The sequence below is a fragment of the Pogona vitticeps genome, chromosome 1 (genome assembly GCF_051106095.1).
Source record: "Pogona vitticeps strain Pit_001003342236 chromosome 1, PviZW2.1, whole genome shotgun sequence".
Lineage (NCBI taxonomy): Eukaryota > Metazoa > Chordata > Lepidosauria > Squamata > Agamidae > Pogona > Pogona vitticeps.
In genome coordinates this window covers 348,643,811-348,662,215 of record NC_135783.1, presented here as the reverse complement: position 1 = coordinate 348,662,215, position 18,405 = coordinate 348,643,811, and the positions used below count along the sequence as shown (strand labels likewise).

General features: G+C 45.3%; 1 protein-coding gene across 2 annotated transcripts in view; it reads right to left on the bottom strand.

The window, feature by feature from the left end:
* The window catches only part of RTN1 (reticulon 1), a 156,909-nt gene extending 139,769 nt beyond the window's left edge, over positions 1-17,140 (bottom strand). For both annotated transcript variants that reach the window (XR_013540863.1, XM_072986818.2), the window contains exon 1: positions 16,875-17,140. Coding sequence is in view for 1 of the 2 variants with exons in the window: in XM_072986818.2 (XP_072842919.2) it covers positions 16,875-17,106 (232 nt within the window). In the remaining variant the exon portion in view is untranslated. The remainder of the gene's footprint in view (positions 1-16,874) is intronic.
* Between the last annotated feature and the right edge of the window lie 1,265 nt (positions 17,141-18,405).

The following is an 18,405-nucleotide window of genomic DNA, read 5'->3' as shown; positions in this document are numbered from 1 at the left end:
ATTGACCTACAGTGCATTGAAAACCGATTAATCCCGTAACAGGCCGTTTTTGTTCCATTTTGGTTTTTTTCTGGTCTGTAAGTCAAATCTCAGTCTGCAAGTCAAACCTAAATTTTGCGGCCAGAGAAGTCTTTAACTCAAAAAGTCTGTAAGTCAAGCCGTCTGTAAGTCAAGGGTCCACTGTAAATGCATACGATACAGAATTCAAGCAACGAGCATGTACTGGGGGTAAGAATGAAAGATCTTGCTGCGATTAGTTTATGGGGGAAAACAGGCATTGTTTCTTTTAAAAGGAGAAAGCTACTCCTTCTAAATGAACGGTGTTGATTCCCAGTTAATTACAACATCTTGCGTGAATCTTGGCTCAAAACCTCTCCAGTCTTCAAAAACAGGGGCGGTTAATGCTTTTTTTTCTTTTCTGAAATTCTTCACCGTGCCTCATTGTTCTCTGGCTGGTATAAATTCAACTTCTCGTATGCTTTCCAGGCTTACCCATCCAAAGCCAGAGGAAGCCTTCTATTATTATTTTCTCTGTGAGCCACAGATCTTACTTCTTACACTGAGCTTAGACCACACAGAAGAAGAAGAAGGAAAACACAGAAGGAAGAATCCCAAACAAAACATAACAAAAGCCAACTACATTACTCCTCCGGACTAACAGTATTGAAGCGTACCTTGCTTCTCTTATATTGGCTAATGATATTGCAGCTTGCTCTTAAGCCAAGATTAAGGGGGTCTTTGGAACCACTGTGAACAAAAATGACTTTGTTGTTAATATAAACTAAGCTGCTCTCACCAGTGGGAGCAACAGAATGTTGTAGCGCGAGGGAGGAGGGAACACCACGGGATGTAATTTAAGCCCCCCCATTAATTATCTGCAGCAGTTGCCAGCTCAGAACCGGCATGATTAGACATCAACTCAGGGTTTCTGAAACCAAAATAAACCTGACGGCGGGTGCTGCAGTCATTCCTATGGACCAGATAGCGAAGAAAATCCTTATCATCATCAGGGCCAGCCCTACTGTTAGGCAGAATAAGGCAGATCACTTCATTCAGCAAATATTGAAAGACAGGGAGCAGGGCCATGGGAGCTGTCAGCATGCCATACAGATTTTCTGTGCCTGAATGAAAACTAGCTTGCTGTCTCCAGGTAGAGTGGAAGAAACTGGGAAACTTTCTCCCGCTTTCTTTCCATACAATTCATTTTCCTCTTATTGGGACTCCTAGGAACTGGCAAAGCTTCCAGCGTTGGTTTCCAAAAGGCTTGGACTCCACTGATGTTGGGGCTTCTTTGGCTTGACATCATGGGACCAACTTACCCGCACCCGGAAAGGGTCACATCCACGCTTTAGGAAATGGTTTCTGGCTCAAATCCAAACTAGATCACTTAAGGAAGAGGTCTTCCTTAGGACACCGTGTCGGAGTGACACTGCAGCAACACAGCTTGAACATCATAGCCTACAAGCCTACCATTGGTTGAGACACATTATGGGTTAGGTGCAACGTCAAAACACATACGCCCTGTAGCAGTAAGAGGTGAGGGGAAACCATGATTAAAGTGGGCCTCAGGAAGCTCTAATCTACTACTCCCCCAGTGAACAGGAATGTCAAGAAACTGGTTGGATGGTGGACAATGAACTGGACGCTTGACTGCCGTAATGACATAGAAACCAACTAAACCAACTAGCTCTCATTCTCTGGAACACCTATATATATATATAAAATTAAAATATCAAGTTCTCACACCAGCACAAGAGCACACAACTTGCTGAATGGAGGAATAGTAGCAGGGAGCAAACAGAAGTCATGGATAAACAGGAAGGAGATGTACACCCCTTGCTATGTTTACGACCAGTAGGAATAGCATTTACTCCCCTGGGAAGATATTAAACCACAACTGAGGGGAAGCAGAGGGTGAGCAAAACAGGTACAGAAGGAAGGAGGTATACCTAGCAGTGTCAGAAAATGCAGCACTCAGGGAAGGAGAAATCACATGGTGGAAAGTAAATCCAGATAGCCTGTATTCGTTTCAGTTGCCACTTCTGTCCAATGTGAAAAAAAATACCGCTTGCTCTTGGACCACTGTAGGGAATACACTGGGATAAGTTGTGCGTCGTATTGTTTTCAAAGAACTCCCCGCAACACGATACCTCCAAACCCTGTCTCGGCTAGATTCCTTCATTGTCCCATCACCAGAGATGAACTGGTGCTGTGGGAGCCAGTGTGACATAACCTTCACAGGGCTGAAGCTGTATTGGGAAACCGAGTTTTCGCCTCCCCAGAGCTGTGAATCTCACAATGTGCCCTTCATTCAGCCCAACTTGCTTCACAGGGTGGTTGTAAGAGCAATGTGGAGAGGAGAGAAGGAAAGCTGTGTTTGGCACATTGAGCATGTCAAAGGGGACACAAGAATGAATGCAGTGGGTGAAATAAGATTTCTTCCTCAGCTTCCATGGCTTCTGTACGTGGAACACAGGAGAAAACTCCCATCTAACATTTTGCCTCAGGCAGCAAACACCTTTCAAGCCTGGCCTGGTGTCATGAAAGGGCATTACAGAGTTATTTATTTCAGGTAGTAATATTTTCATTCTTGATTTTTTAATGGCTAGAGAGTTTTTTTTATAAAGGATCTGAAGGATTTCCTGCCCACGATGCTAGAATACTGTAATTCGGCAGTTCTTAGATTCCATGTGCACTGTTAGTTGAGGAAATCATCTGCTCCGCTGCTTCAGTCAACAAGATATATTGGGCTTTGCCACGGTGATAAATCACTCTTCTTGCTTTAAAAGTATTTTGGCATATCTTTTAAAAGTGGTTTAATAAAAGTTAGTGGAAGATAAGGCAGGATTTTTTAAGGCTGAGAGGTAGATTTTTTTTCTTATCTAGTGATAGTCAAACACACAGACTATAGGTACAGTTTTCCAAAACCAAAGAAAAAATGAGGAAGTGGACTTGTCCACAAAAGCTCATAATAAAATACATATAGCAGTTCGTCTTTAAGGTGCTGCAAAGTTTTTGTCTTCTTTGGGGGTTTTTTCTTTTGTTTTTGGCCTGTAGCATTGTTTTTTTGTTTTTCTAACAAAGGAGGTGGGTTTGATGGGAGGTGTGCAGAAAAAATTAGGTCAGACGATAGCAATTGCCTAAAGATCAGCTACTCTGGTAACAGCCCGAGTGGGAACTTGAATTCAGATCTCTCAAGGTTAAATCAAACATTTTAATCATTTCAACCATAGTGGTTCTCTCGACAAGTTGTCTTATTTGTCTACGGCACCAGAGTTTCCCGGGGCTGTTGCAAAGTTACTAAGATAATTATTCCAGGGCTCCCGGAAGTCTTCTAGAAAGAATCTGTGTCTATTAAGCCCTGTATTAAAGCAATCTAAATTTGTACATTTATAATAGATGCGGTCTTATTCTCAAGATAATTCTAGTGCACTGTAGCTGCATTTATATGAAAGAGCTCCAGAGGCTAAGAGCTTTGGAATCTAATACATCGAGGGCTGAAATACTTCACTGCTTTCTGCTCATTCATTTTGCTGTACCCTTATGATAACCCTTACTGATTTAATTTTTTCTTCTTTGTAAACTGACCTCTGAGGTCTCTGGAAAATCGCAGATTGTAACTTATTTTCATGAACATGTTGTCGGTACGTATGTACATGCGTGCGTGTTTGAGCGCCTGTGTTTTTGAAACATATTAATTGATTTAATTCCCTGTCTAAAATAAATACGTACTTTGGGCTTCAGATCTACGGTTTGTCCAGTCTCTGGTTCAACAGGAATTAAACTTCCCAGCAGTTAGAAAGGCTCAAAAGACTATGACAAAGGGCGCTGCTGACTCAAACGTTGCAACAAATATTCCTTTGTTCCTTTGTTCATCAAAAAGTACAGCCCATCATCCCCATTCAGTACAGTTACAGGGTAAAGGAAGGCCAACGAAGAATAACCCTATGTTTTTTGAAGCTGCTGGAGAGAACAATACTGTTCAGTTCAGACGGTTTGCTATCTACATTCCCTGGTGTGCAACACACAGTTTGGTTGCTCTTGAAAAACCAAGATGATAGCTGTCGGTTTGTTCACGAAAGAGACTGGGGACCTCTGTGGGTTTACACCCGGAAATCATTTCCCCCAAGAGCAGCAGCAGTCTGCCTAACATTGATGGCAACATTGTTGTTGTTTTAAATTACCAAACATAAAGACAAAAATTAGTAGATAGTAAATGCAACACTTTTGAGAGCCAGAGTGCTGCTGTAGACCCATGGTTTCCGATCTTGGGTCCCCAGATGTTCTGGGACTAAAACTCCCAGAAGCCTTCACCACTAGCTGTGTGGGCTAGGATTTCTGGGAGTTGTAGTCCAAAAAATCTGTGGCCCCGAAGTTGAGGACCATGGCGATAGAGAATACAGTGGTGCCTCGCTTTACGATTGCCCCGCATTATGACGAATCTGCTTAACAATGATCTGCTTAACAAAACGATGGCCTAAATGGGGGAATTTCGCTTTCCGGTGATCGGTTTCCTGCTTTGGGAACCGATTCTTTGCAAAACAACGTTTTTCTAACAGCTGATCGGCAGTTTCAAAATGGCCACTGGATAATTAAAATGGCTCCCCGCTGTGTTTAGGGACGGATTCCTCGCTATACAGGCAGCGAAAATGGCCACCATATGGAGGATCTTCGCTGGATGGTGAGTTTTTACCCCATTGGTACGCATTGAATGGGTTTCAGTGCGTTTCAATGGTTTTTTATTTCGCTTTACGATGTTTTCGCTTAACGGCGATTTTCCTGGAACAGATTATTGTCGTTAAGCGAGGCACCACTGTAGAGTGATTGACTAGGACTTGGGAGACCCAGGTTCAAATCCCTGGTTGGCCATAAAAATTCACAGGAGGGGGCACATTGATAAAATCACTCAAGGACCTCACGTAGTTTAGACTCTATAGAAGGCATCGCCCAAAGATTTACAGCACTGAGGAAGCATTGCAGCACAAAATGAAGGCCTGGAATGCAGCTGCGGAGGACAACATAGGTGAGGGAAAATAGCACATAACACACACAAGACAAGAACCAAATTCCAGGGCTCTTTGGTCCGTTAGGTAGTTCAAAATGCAGGGGACGCTGAAAAATCTCCCTTGCTTTTGAACAAATCTTCAAAGTGTATAAGACTGAGTGGAAACCGCTCCTTATTCTTGGTTTCCCAAAAAGTCAAATAAAGAAAGATGTATTGGAGGAGGCAGGAAAACGAGTGGATGCCCTCAGTGGTAATTTTAGACGTTGTTTTTCATTGCATGATTGTTGGGATGGATGCAGCGGTGCTCTTGATATACTGTAGGATATGAAATAATATGCAATTTTTAATTCACTTCCAAATACAGAGGTTAAAGCGCAGTACTGCAGTCAAGACTCTACCCATGATCTGAGTTTGATCCCGACGGGATTAGGTAACCGGCTCAAGGTTGAGTCAGCCTTTCATCTTTCTAAGGTTAGTAAATCAAGTACCTGAGCTGGGAGGAGAGGCAATGTACAGCCTGCATAATTTAAAAAAAACTATAAACCATCCAGAGAGGGCTTTAAGAACTGTGGGGCAGTACATAACAGCATGCTTTGCTTTGCTTTGGTAAGCCAGCGTTCTCCGTTGGGGCTTCCCTTCTGATCATCTAGTTGAGGGGGCCACGGATGTCTGCTTCAAAACCTTGCAGTAACAACAACACCATATGTAACAAAATGTAATTTTAAAAAAACCCGGATGTGTGTGATCAACAGAAAGCAGCAGAACTTTGTTGTTTGTTTAGATTTAGAATCTTGCTAGGATAAGATGCACTATAGTAATTCCTATAGCAGTCATGCAGAAAGAACAGATGTGAATTTTTCATTATTTCATGGCTCACATCTTTGATTCTAATTAGAGATGGGGATGAATATAAAAACAAATGGTTATTTTTGACAAATATAGCCCATTCGTCATATATTCGTTGATCCGTATTCGTCAAATTTTAAGTTGGAACGAATACGACTTGACGAACATTTTCTCTGTTTTATTTGTCAATCCGTCAATACTCGTCGAAAATACCCTGGGGGGGCTGTCTATGCCATCTCTGAGTTTGCTGGTGCCAATCAGAAGCTCTGGCCAATCAGGAGATCCTAGATTGGCATGTCAGGCAGCCAATAGCCCTGCTGAAAGGGCTGTGGGGGTGTACCTTTTACAGAGGTTTTATAAGTTTTTTCCCTGCAGCCATTTCCCACTTCTGTTCTGATTCTCTTGAGAGTGAGAGCCCTTCCGCATTATATTAAATGTAAACTTTGGGCTAAATCTGGCACTAGGTAAAGGTAAAGGTTCCCCTTGACATTTATTCCAGTCGTGTCCGACTCTAGGGGGTGGTGCTCATCCCTGTCTCCAAGCCATAAAGCCAGCATTTGTCCGTAGACAGTTTCCGTGGTCGCGTGGCCAGTGTGAACGCTGTTTACCTTCCCACCGTGATGGTACCTATTTATCTACTCACAGTTTTACATGCTTTTGAACTGCTAGGTCTGGCATTGGTCATGCCCACAGCAAATCCATCAAAATAAATATGACTTAAGTAAATTGTGACTGACAAGTCCTGGTCATTTGAATAGGACTACTCTTGGTAGGGGTGAAGAGTAGATTAAGACAAATGGAGTCTGCCCCACCACCACCACAGAAGCACCTCACAGAACATGAAATTCTTGCATTTCCCCTCCTTTGCTAAATTGTCCATTATGTGATCAGCCATCTTGGCAAGCAGAGGTTTTGTCAGTTCACTCGTTGGATTCCACTGCTCTCAAAATCAGTCACACAACACACACACCCCAGCAAACGAAGGAAATTCCTTGTGCACTTACTGTCACATGCCGTTTCTTCCAATAGAATTCTTGCCATGTGTCTAATGAGGCTCATTATAATTCACAAAAGCTCACACTGAAATAAATCTATTAGCCTAAAGGTGCCGCACAATACATTTGCTTTTATTTTTCTCATTTTATCGTGCTTGTGAATGTCCACTGCTTGAGAACAGAATTTGCCATTCATTTAATTTACCTCCAACAAATATCAGCAAAGGGCACAGAGAATCTAATTCTCTGTGTTCATTTTGATAGAAGCCTGATCGGGAATTGAGCACACAGCAAAACCAAGGCGTGTGGCTAAGCTCATCATTTGCCTATTCTAGCTTAAGCAAACATATGCAAAGTCTGTTAAAAATATTAAATATATTGTATTATAATAAATGCAGAGTTTCCTGGAGACATCCAAGATCAAAGCATTGGCATCAGCTCGATCTAATCCTCACTAGACGTTCCAGCCTTCCTAGTATTACGATCACACGCAGCACCTGAACGATGGGAATACTTCAAGAACACTGTCTATAACACCGCCTTATCCACCTTTGGCAAGAAGACCAAAAAGATGGCTGACTGGTTCGAAGCCCATTCAGAGGAGTTAATGCCAGCCATCGAGGATAAGAGAAGAGCTCTAGCAGCATACAAAGCCTGTCCTAGCAAGTACAACTTGCAAGCTCTTCAAGCTGCTCGTAGCCAAGTCCAACAGGCAGCCAGGAGATGCTCCAACGATTATTGGCTCCAGCTCTGCTGTCAGATAAAGTTAGCAGCGGACACAGGTAACATCAAAGGAATGTATGACGGTATCAAGCAAGCCTTAAGTCCAATACAGAAGAAATCTGCTCCCTTGAAGTCTGCTACAGGTGTGATCATCCAGGACCGAGTACAGCAGATGGAATGCTGGGTACAGCACTACTCCGAGCTATATTCCAGAGAGGATGTAGTAACCGAAGAAGCATTAAATAACATCGAGTGCCTGCCTGTCTTGGAAGAGCTAGACAGAGAACCAACCCTAGCAGAAATAAATGCGGCCTTGGATTCCCTCGCCTCCAGCAAGGCACCTGGAAGGGACAACATCCCTGTTGAAGTGCTGAAATGCTGTAAGGAGATCATCACCACCGAACGGTATGAAGTCTTTTGTCTCTGCTGGAGGGAAGGTGGAGTACCACAGGACATGAAGGATGCAAACATCGTCACATTGTACAAGAACAAAGGAGACAGGGGCGACTGCAATAACTACCGTGGCATCTCTCTTCTTAGCGTGGTAGGGAAGCTGCTTGCCCGCGTTGTGCTGAAGAGGCTCCAGGTGCTTGCAGACAGAGTCTATCCAGAATCACAGTGTGGATTTCAGGCCAATAGATCCACCACTGACATGGTATTCTGCCTCAGACAGCTGCAGGAGAAATGCAGGGAACAACAAAAGCCACTCCTTGTGGCCTTCATAGACCTTACAAAAGCATTTGATCTGGTTAGCAGGGATGGCCTTTTTAAAATACTTCCCAAGATTGGATGTCCACCTCGTCTCCTCAACATCATCAGATCTTTCCATGAGGGAATGAAAAGCCATCTTTTTGGTCTTCTTGCCAAAGGTGGACAAGGCGGTGTTGTACACAGAATGTAATCTGGATTACATTCAAGGAAAAATTAAAACAGGTACGGAAGCTGGGAGTTCCTGGTTCTACATCTATGGGAGAGAAGGACCAGTGGGAGGGAGTTCCAAAGTTTGGGAACAGCCGCAGAGAAGGCCCTCTCCTGTGTCCTCACCGAATGCAACTTTGAAGGTGGTGGGACTGAGAGGAAGGCTTCTTAACGGCCAAGCAGGTTTATCAAAGAAGATGCGCTCCTTGAGATAGCTTGGACCCAGGCCATTTGGGGCTTTATAGATTAGAACCAACACTTTGAATTGCTCCCAGTAACAGATTGGCAGCCTGCAGAGCTGCTGTAATGGGGGAGTTAGGTTGAAAGGCATATCTAATTGCAGAGTTTGGATGCAGCTCCCAGGATTCCCGCTGCCAAGGGATCAAGTCACTTTTCGAAGTTCAGGTCTCATGTCCCATAAATGTAACAAAGAAGGAAAGAACCCTTTTTTGTTCCTCCGTTGTTCTTGTTTTTATTGGCAGTCAAGAAGAACCCTTTCGAAATCACCTAGCTATCTCTGCATGGATCCACGCTCCATCTTATGCCCATCATTGCTTTAATTGAGTTAATCAGTAGATTAACGTAAGAAAGCTTTAGCTCATTAAGTGAGGCCTGGGGATTGTCCCAAAGATCAATGACAAAGCATGCAGATTATCCAGAGTTCCATTTCTTGCATTTGCAGTTACTGTATATGGATCGGAAAGATCTTTCTGTGATGGCGGTTGAAGCTGCCGATCAGAGTGGGCAATATTGGATTATATGGACACAGTATAAAGTAGCCAGCAAAGAGGCCTGCAGGTGGGTTGGGCTGTGAAATATGCTCTTGAGAGAGGCTTTCTTGATTCCCTTATTAGGGTTTTTCAATGCAACTTGCATATGTTTATTTATCTGAGCATTTAAAAAATTGCATTTCTGCTTCTGTGCCTTTCCACTAACTTTTTTTTGTCTATGCAGAAATCTTGCATTCTCTACTCCACTTTTGTTTTATTTATTTTTGGTGTAGTCATTGTTTTATTGTATTGTGTTATAATAATTCACTGTGTTTTATAATATGTTGGCCCGATTCCACTTTTAGTGGCCTTCATAGACCTCACAAAAGCATTTGACTTGGTTAGCAGGGACGGCCTTTTTAAAATACTTCCCAAGTTTGGATGTTCCACCTCGTCTCCTTAACATCATCAGATCCTTCCATGAGGGAATGAAAGGCACTTTAGTTTTTGACAGCTCAACATCAGATTACTTTGACATTCGAAGCGGAGTGAAACAGGGTTGTGTCCTCGCACCAACCCTTTTTGGGATCTTTTTTGCTGTCATGCTGAAGCATGCCTTTGGAACTGCAACAGAAGGTGTCTATCTCCGGACTAGATCAGATGGAAAATTCTTTAATCTCTCTAGACTGAGAGCAAAGACCAAAGTCCAACTGAAATGCATGCGGGACTTCCTCTTTGCAGATGATGCAGCTGCCCACTCTGCTGAAGACCTCCAACAACTCATGAATCATTTTAGCAAAGTCTGCCAAGACTTTGGACTAACAATCAGCCTGAAGAAAACACAAGTCATGGGCCAGGGCGTGGACTCACCTCCCTCTATTACCATCTCTACACAAGAATTTGAGGTTGTTCATGACTTTGTGTACCTTGGCTCAACTATCTCTGACACCCTATCTCTAGAGGTCGAGCTGGATAAACGCATTGGCAAAGCAGCTACCATGTTCTCTAGACTCACAAAGAGAGTATGGCTCAATAAGAAGCTGACGACACATACCAAGATCCACGTCTATAGAGCTTGTATCCTGAGCACACTCCTGTACTGCAGTGAGTCCTGGACCCTTTGTGCACGGCAGGATAGGAAGCTAAACACCTTCCATATGCGTTGCCTCCAACGGATTTTTGGTATCACCTGGCAGGACAAAGTTCCAAACAGAGTAGTCCTATAACAAGCTGGAATTTTCAGCATGTATACATTACTGAAATAGCGACGTCTACGTTGGCTTGGGCATATCGTGAGAATGGCTGATGCTCGGATTCCAAAGGATCTCCTGTATGGAGAAGGAGTGCAGGGAAAGCGCCCCAGAGGGAGACCACAGCTACGATACAAGGATATCTGCAAGCAGGATCTGAAGGCCTTAGGAACAGACCTCAACAGATGGGAAACCTTGACATCTGAGCGTTCAGACTGGAGGCAGGCGTTGCATCATGGCCTCTCCCAATTTGAAGAGACCCTTGTCCAGTAGGCCTAGGCAAAGAGCCGAACCCAGCAAAATCAGGGAACTGGACAGGGGACAGATTGTATTTGTCTTCAGTGTGGAAGAGATTGTCACTCTCGAATTGGCCTCCTCAGCCACACTAGATGCTGTTCCAAGTCCTCCATACAGAGCATGTTACCATACTCTTTTGAGACTGAAGGATGCCTAACTGAATCCAGAGTCTTCCACACCATAAGACAAGTGTCTCTCCAGTCAGCACTGGTTAGGTCTCATCTCTAGAGTGCCGTGTTCTGGGCAGCCATCTGTCAGATCTGCTTTGATTTGGATCCATGCATTGAGCAGGGAGACTCTTTCTTCTCCCACTTCTCCTCCTCCTTTCCTCTCCTGATATCCCCATTCTCTGCCCTCTCTCCACCCCTTCCTCTTTTCCCTCCCACACCTGGTGTCAGCGGAGTTTGAACTGTACACACCTCACATTTGGGAACGAGGGTTTTCAGGACCAAGAAAGCGATGAGGCGAATGTATCTTGAACAACCAAGGCTGAAAAAAAAACCACAAAGCAAACGAATTAACTAAAACAGTTCCCGCATGAAGGAAAATAATCCTGAAGTAGGAAGGAAGTGGAAGGGATCAATTTGAGTCTCCAACGATATTATGTAGATCTGTTAAAACTAATCCAAACCAATGCGGTATGGAAGCAGCTCTTTAACAGAAGAAAGCAGCTCTTTTAACAGAAGAAAACAGGATATGTGGATGAGCCCAAAGCAACAGAAAACTGAGCTGTAACTAGAGTGGGGCAACTGGGATTTTGCCAAAATCCAGAGGGTACAAACATCTGCTGCTGGAATGGTGCAAACCTGCCTACCTCAAGCACACAGACTGCCTTCAGCCGTGCCACACAGGTGAACTCAACCAATATGGTCGCCAGACATTCAAACCGAAGACTTCCTCCCCACACATTCAAACCGAAGACTTCCTCCCCACTTTTTGATCCTTTCGCTTCTTACAGCAATCTCATGTTAACCAACAGAGCCGTGAAGCCTCAGGCATCAAAATTGCTGGTTACAGCTCTGGACAGAGCACTGATAAATTATTTCAAAATAGGGTACATGCATTATATCTGCTGCAGAAATACAGGTAACTGTTAAGGATGGAATTTTTTGATAGATTTCACTACAGATTCCATAACTCTCCATGCTGGGAGTTCTCATTGTGGAACACCGGGGGGGGGGGAGCCACAATGGGAAGGCTATGAGGCTTAGAACAGCACAAACTTCCTGTCCCAGTGTTAGCTGGGAGCTTCCTTTCTGAACAGGAAGCTAGGCCGAGCTAGGCCAAGTTAAGCTTCAAAGCTTTCTAGGTGAGTCGCATTAACGGGTCTGCAAGAGGTCTGTCAATTGTTAGAATGGGGAATTATGGGGTTTATAGCAAACAAACACAAAAGAGCAAGAGAATCGCATCCTTAGCTATCCTCTGTCTAGTCAGGCTGTTTACCCATCTTGCTCAACACTGTGTACTCTGACTGGTAGCCACTGGCAAGGGGCTTCAGTCCACTAACCTTGCCATCCCCTGGATATTATTATTATTATTATTATTATTATTATTATTATTATTATTATTATTATTATTATTATTATTATTATTATTATTATTATTATTATTATTATTATTATTATTATTATTATTAAAAAATACCAAGCAGATTCAATCAACATTATAAAAACCTTGACTGGTATTATATAACAGATACAAGTTTTAACCAAACCCCTAAGTATCTGCTAAGTATTGATGTCATATATATGCTGTTCCTAATATTGCTGGGTTTTTTTTGCAGCTGTGATGATGATATTTCAGAAATCTGAAACTGCTTATAATGCTGAGTGAAATGCCTTGATATTGCTCTCAAAGCTTCAATGATGATGAGGACCACTGAGGTATGTTTCATCCACAAGTGAGATATTTCAGTTGCCACGTCTCTGTAACTTGTTAGTTTTTCCAATTCTTTATCTTCAACTCTGGCATTTCCCGGAAAGGCAACGTCAACAATTCAGACATATCTTTGTTCTATTACTACTACTGTATATCGTATGCGTTATGTTCAAGGTATCTATCCATTTGGATCCGTAAATCCCATAAGATCTTGACTTCGTCATTTTCTGATGTCTTCTTTTAATTTATTTGTTTGCTTGCTTGCTTGCTTACTCGCTCGTTTGTCCGTTTTCCTTTCTCTCTCACTCCCCCCCCCTTTTTATCCAATACTGGGAGTGGACTTGAATTGGAGATCCCAGGAACGGAACCCAAAACTTTATGTACACAAAGTAGGTGACCTAAAGCCAAGCTCTAAGGCTTTGTATTTTTGCAGACGACACCCCCGCCATCAAGTTTCACGCCAAGCATTGATCTCAGTATGAACCTCTCAGCTCTGAGCACACTTCCTTCTTGCCTCAGCAAGCAGGAACCAATTACCGGGAGGAAGGGCCGAGCGACACACACCATAATGACACTGCAGTCTCATGTAGGTACCCTTCCATGCTACATCAAGGAAGAATCAGCATGTCCACAGTGAGGCTGCCTGAATCCTGGCTTTTTGATGTAAGACTAATTATCACGGCAGTGAAACAGTCAAAATGAAAGCATTCTGTTACGTTTTGCACATTAATGACTGTCTCCTTCGTTTGGTGAAATACTTGTGCGTTTCCTTTTTCAGTTTAAGTTATCTTGTATATCACAGCTTTTAACATAAGCTCTTCACACAAAGTGGATTACAATCACTTAAGGCAGCGGTCCCCAACCTCTTTTGGGACCGCGGACCAGCTGAGCCTCTGAGGAAGGCGGGGCACACACACCCCATGCATGCATGTGCGTGCGCATACGCAAAGCGGCAGGGGAGCATGCACGCACGCACCCACCAGCGCCGGCATGAGCACTCCCCACCCCTTTGTGCATGCACAGGAACGCCTGCATGCCCGCCTGCGCGCCCATGCGTCCACCCGCCCCTTCGCTTGGGCGTATGCATGAAGGGGTGAGGGAGCACTCACAACAGCACTGGCACGTGAGCACATATACAAAGCAGCTGTGGGGAGGGGAGTGTGTGCGGGGGGCGGGAGGTCTGTCTCCACAGCCCGGTCCAGCTCAGGCCACGGACCGGCAGCGGGCTCCTGACCGGGGGTTCACAACCTCTGACTTAAGGGATACAAAGCCATGTCAATAAACAACTATTTCATAAAAGGAATTGCAATGTAAGTACAAAAACGATACGGGGGCTGTTATGTTGATAATCAACTCTGTCAGTGTTTTGCAGCAACAGAATATGCTGTGAGTGTAATCCTAATCACACTTACAAAAAACATAGTACCACCAAATTCAGTGGGTCTTGATTCCTAATTAAACATGCCTCCACTTGTATTTAAAATATCACTTGTGCTTTGGGTCTCAGTACAGTAATTCACGTGAGAATGTGGGCACGCAAGCTGCCGCTCTCCAAATGTCTTGACTACAGCTTCCATCATCCCTGGCCATGGGAATCGGGGCTGATGGGGTATAGTCCAAAACACATAAAGACACAGCGGAATGGCAGAAACAGCTTGATTTGGAAACATCTAACACAAAATGAGGCAACCTGTGTGGGAACTGTTTTGAAAAGCTGTGTCACAGATAAAAAGATAAAATAAAAACCAACAGAAATACTTGCTATAGAGATTGACGGCAACAGAATAACATGCTTGAAACGGTGGCTATTCCAGTCGGGTGTGGAACAAGCTGGCTGACACTCCAGTTTTAAAACCAAATAAATATGTACTCCTAGCTTCCAATTACACTTTTTTTTCAAAGAGTTAAAGAGAGAGAGTGACACTACATGCTTTTAATGTCATCGGATTACATACTGTAAATCTGCATCGCGACCCTTCCTACAAACATATATAATTACCATTTTTCACAGAAGGAACAAATGAAGCAAACCATCCAGGCATTATTGCTTTGTCAGAGCATTTGAACTGCTTCCAGAACGAAGAATCGGAAATCGTACACATGTACACACACACAAACAGCTTTCAGACCTCAACTACATCAAACTCAAGGACTTTCTAAAATGTTTGCTTTACAAAGGATTCCCAAAACCGAGTATGACCCTGATTTCATTTGACAACAGATCCCCGACAGTCTGTTTAGGAAGCTTTAATAAGATGGATGAATACAATCACTTTTTAAAAAAAAAAAAATCACCAACAGAATTCAAATGGGTGGGGGAAATGGAGGCTAGTGTTAAAGAAATGACCCTCTTTGTTCCTTCCAATGTCTAGGCTTTGATCTTGACAGGTTCCCACCGCAAGGGAATACTCAGCAAATATTGGGAGCACCCCACCCCCATCCTGTTACCATCATCCTTCCTGGAGAAAATCCATTTAACACCACCCCCCTTTCTCCTTTTTTCACACTCACACATGCACTGCCCATTGCTTGCCATCTGGCTTTTTTCCCCCTTCCCATGTAATGAGGAGAAAGGCATAGTTTTACTACTAACCTGATCTAAAAACAATATTGCTTTCATTATTTTACGACCCACAGCAGAAAGCAGGTGGATTGGGGGGATTGTGTTGTCTGTGTAACACTACACAACAGCTGTACCTTTCCACACATCAGTGCATGAGTATTTAGGTTCCATTTCACTACTCATAATCATCATTGGGGGGCGGGGGGGAATACCTTCAAAAATCCATTTTCTTGCCTGAACTGAAGCATCAGCATCCCCCATCTGTCTCTCTCTCTCTCTTACACACACACACACACACAACACACACACACACACACACACACACACACACACACACACACACACACAGAGGGGGAGAGGGAGAGAGATGGATGGATGCAAATACAGTATCCACAGGCACTGCCTGCTTTGGGCAGCCTCTGTTAAGGGATGCCTGTCTCACAGCGTGGTGGGTTTCTTCTGCTGCACAACCAAGGATCCATCCGTAGTTAGAATACCCAGCACCACTTCCATCTTTTTCCACCCTTTTCCGCCCAGTCACTCCCACTCCTCAACTTGTTTTACTCAAGTTTCCCACTGCAAGATTGCATAACCGAACGGGGACGCAGAAATCCATTCCTTCGGCAGGTGGGAATTAAAACTAGAGCAGACCATGTCTTCAGACACAGGAGACGGATGGGGTGGAAAAATGCAGAGATTTCTCTTTCTTCCCCATGGACCAAAGTCACTTTAGTTTTTCCATGCAGTGCTGGCATGCCTGGGGAGACCCCTCCCTCACAAGAACTACACATCCCAGGGGTCTGCTGCTGGCCTCCAACCTATGGAAATCTGACGGATAAGATTATGGCATTATAGAAGGATAAGAGTCGGGAAGGAACCTCAGAGAGGTCTAGTCTAGCCCCCGCCCCCATGCAGGAAATGCACACCTTGAGCATCCTTGACAAATGCCTACAAACAACACAGATACAGAGAAACACAGAGCTAAGCTGAAAGCGAATGGAAAGTAATCATGATCTCAAACCCATGGGAGCAAACGTCTCCATGGGAATCTCAGATCAGATCAGGGCTCTCTGCCTGCGCCCCTAAACAAAGCACATCTGGTCACTAAAAATTGATGGGGGGGGAAGGGCAACTTTGCTGACTGATGCCTGAAATGATAAACGCTTAATCGGGGGATTTAAACTGAAGAGAATGGAGGGGGGATGAAAGGGACAACGCTCACACGGCACGTTCTTTTATTTTTTTATTTTTTATTTATTCAATTTTTTACCCCGCCACTCTAGACAACGTCTACTCGGGGCGGCTTACAAAGCACCCCTGTCCCGGCATCCCTGTCTCTCTGCCTAATGCGCATCTCTTTTGGGATAACTCCAGCGGTGGCTTTCCTGCATCAGCAAAGGGGTACGGCTAGATGACCCTTGGTGACCCTTGCTGAGGCTACAACTTAGAAGCGCGGTTCCAACCCTGGCAGGAGAAAGCCGCGTGAAGAGACATCCTCACAAGCCTTAAAGGACTCCGGGGGGGGGTACCACTCGTTTCCAATGGGTTCCTCCCCCCCCCGATTTTTTTCCCCCAGGGTCTTTCCTCGGTCCGGATCCCCCGATAGGAGACGCCCCCCCTTTCCCAATCTCCAGCGCCGGGATCCCAAGGCCCTTTACGGCGCATCCCTTTTTTAAAAAGAAGAATTACCTGTGGATGCAGTCGCCATGGAAACGGGCGGGGGCTCCTTGGCCGGGGCGGGGCGGCTCCCCTCCAGCCGCCGGTGCTGCTGCTGCTGCTGCTGCTGTTGGGCGCCTTCGCCCTCGCCCCGCCGCCGAAAGGCTCCGGCCGGGCCCTCGTCCTCCGCGCCGTCGCCCACCCAGTGCTGCGCTCCGGCGGCGCCCGGGCGATCCGGAGGCGGCGGCGGCGGCGGCAAAGACATCCCGGAGGCTGGGCTCGGAAGATGCGGGCAAGCAAGCAAGCGAGCAAGCAAGCAAGGGCCGCTCCGGGGGAAAGGCTGGCTCTGCGGGGCGGCTGCGGCGCGGGATGGGCAGCCGGCGGGGTTGGCTTTGTGCGCTCGGCGGCGGCGGGGGACGGGCGGGCAGGCGGGGCGCCCGGCGACTCCTCCGCACCAGACCAGCGCCGCCTCCTCGGTCCACGCAGGTGCGGGCGGCGGGATGGAGGCGGCTCCTCCCGGCCCTTGCGTCACCCGGCGGCGGACCAGAGGGAGCGCCAGGCCGGGGGGGGGGAGGAGGAGCCGCCGCCGCCCCCCCTCGCACCCCCTTTCTTGCTTGGGTACTTCTGATCCGGATCCCTCCCGACAACCCTAGGGAGCAGCCGTGGCACTTTGGGGTGGGGTGGGGGGCTGCCTCTCGTATATATAGCAGGACTCCCGTATCTTCTGGGGATTGGAACCCTGGGGCCCCGTGGATACTGAAAATCGCAGATAGTAGCAAACAATAGGTACCCCCCTCTCTAATACCATAAATATGGCATGATTTAAAAAAAAAACTTATGGAATCATAGACTTATTGAGGTAGAAGGGCTGTATTTGAACTGTGGTGCCGAAGGAGACTTTTGAGAGTCATACTTTGGCCATCTGATGAGAAGACTCCCTGCAAAAGACCCTGATGTTGGGAAAGGGTGAAGGCAGGAGGAGAAGGGGAGGACAGAGGACGAGATGGTTGGACAGTGTCATCGAAGCAACCAACATGACTTTGACCAAACTCTGGGAGGCAGTGGAAGACAGGAGGGCCTGACGTGCTCTGGTCCATGAGGTCATGAAGAGTCGGACACGACTTAACGACTAAACAGCAACAAAAATCACTTTATTGAGTCCCAACCCCTGCTCAATGCAAGAATCCAAATCAAAACAGATCAGACAGCTTGTTGTCCAGTTTTCTCTTTAAAAAGAGAAAATACAGGAGGACCCTCAAATTCTCAGGGGATTTGGGGATTGGTTCCATGGCCGCCTATGGATACTAGAAATTGTAGATTTAAGTGAACTCTCTCTCCCGCCCCCGTGTGTGTGTGTGTGTGTGTGTGTGTGTGTGTGTGTGTGTGTGTGTGTGTGTGGTATAATAAAAGGGGAAAGAAAAATATATATTTTCACATACATTACCAAAACTGGCCACTAGAGGATGCCAGGGGCTGCTCTATATATGCTTTACAAACAAGTACTGTATTCATTGCATGGCCTCTAGCTCTATCTGGTGGTGTGTTACAGTAATACATGTGAAAA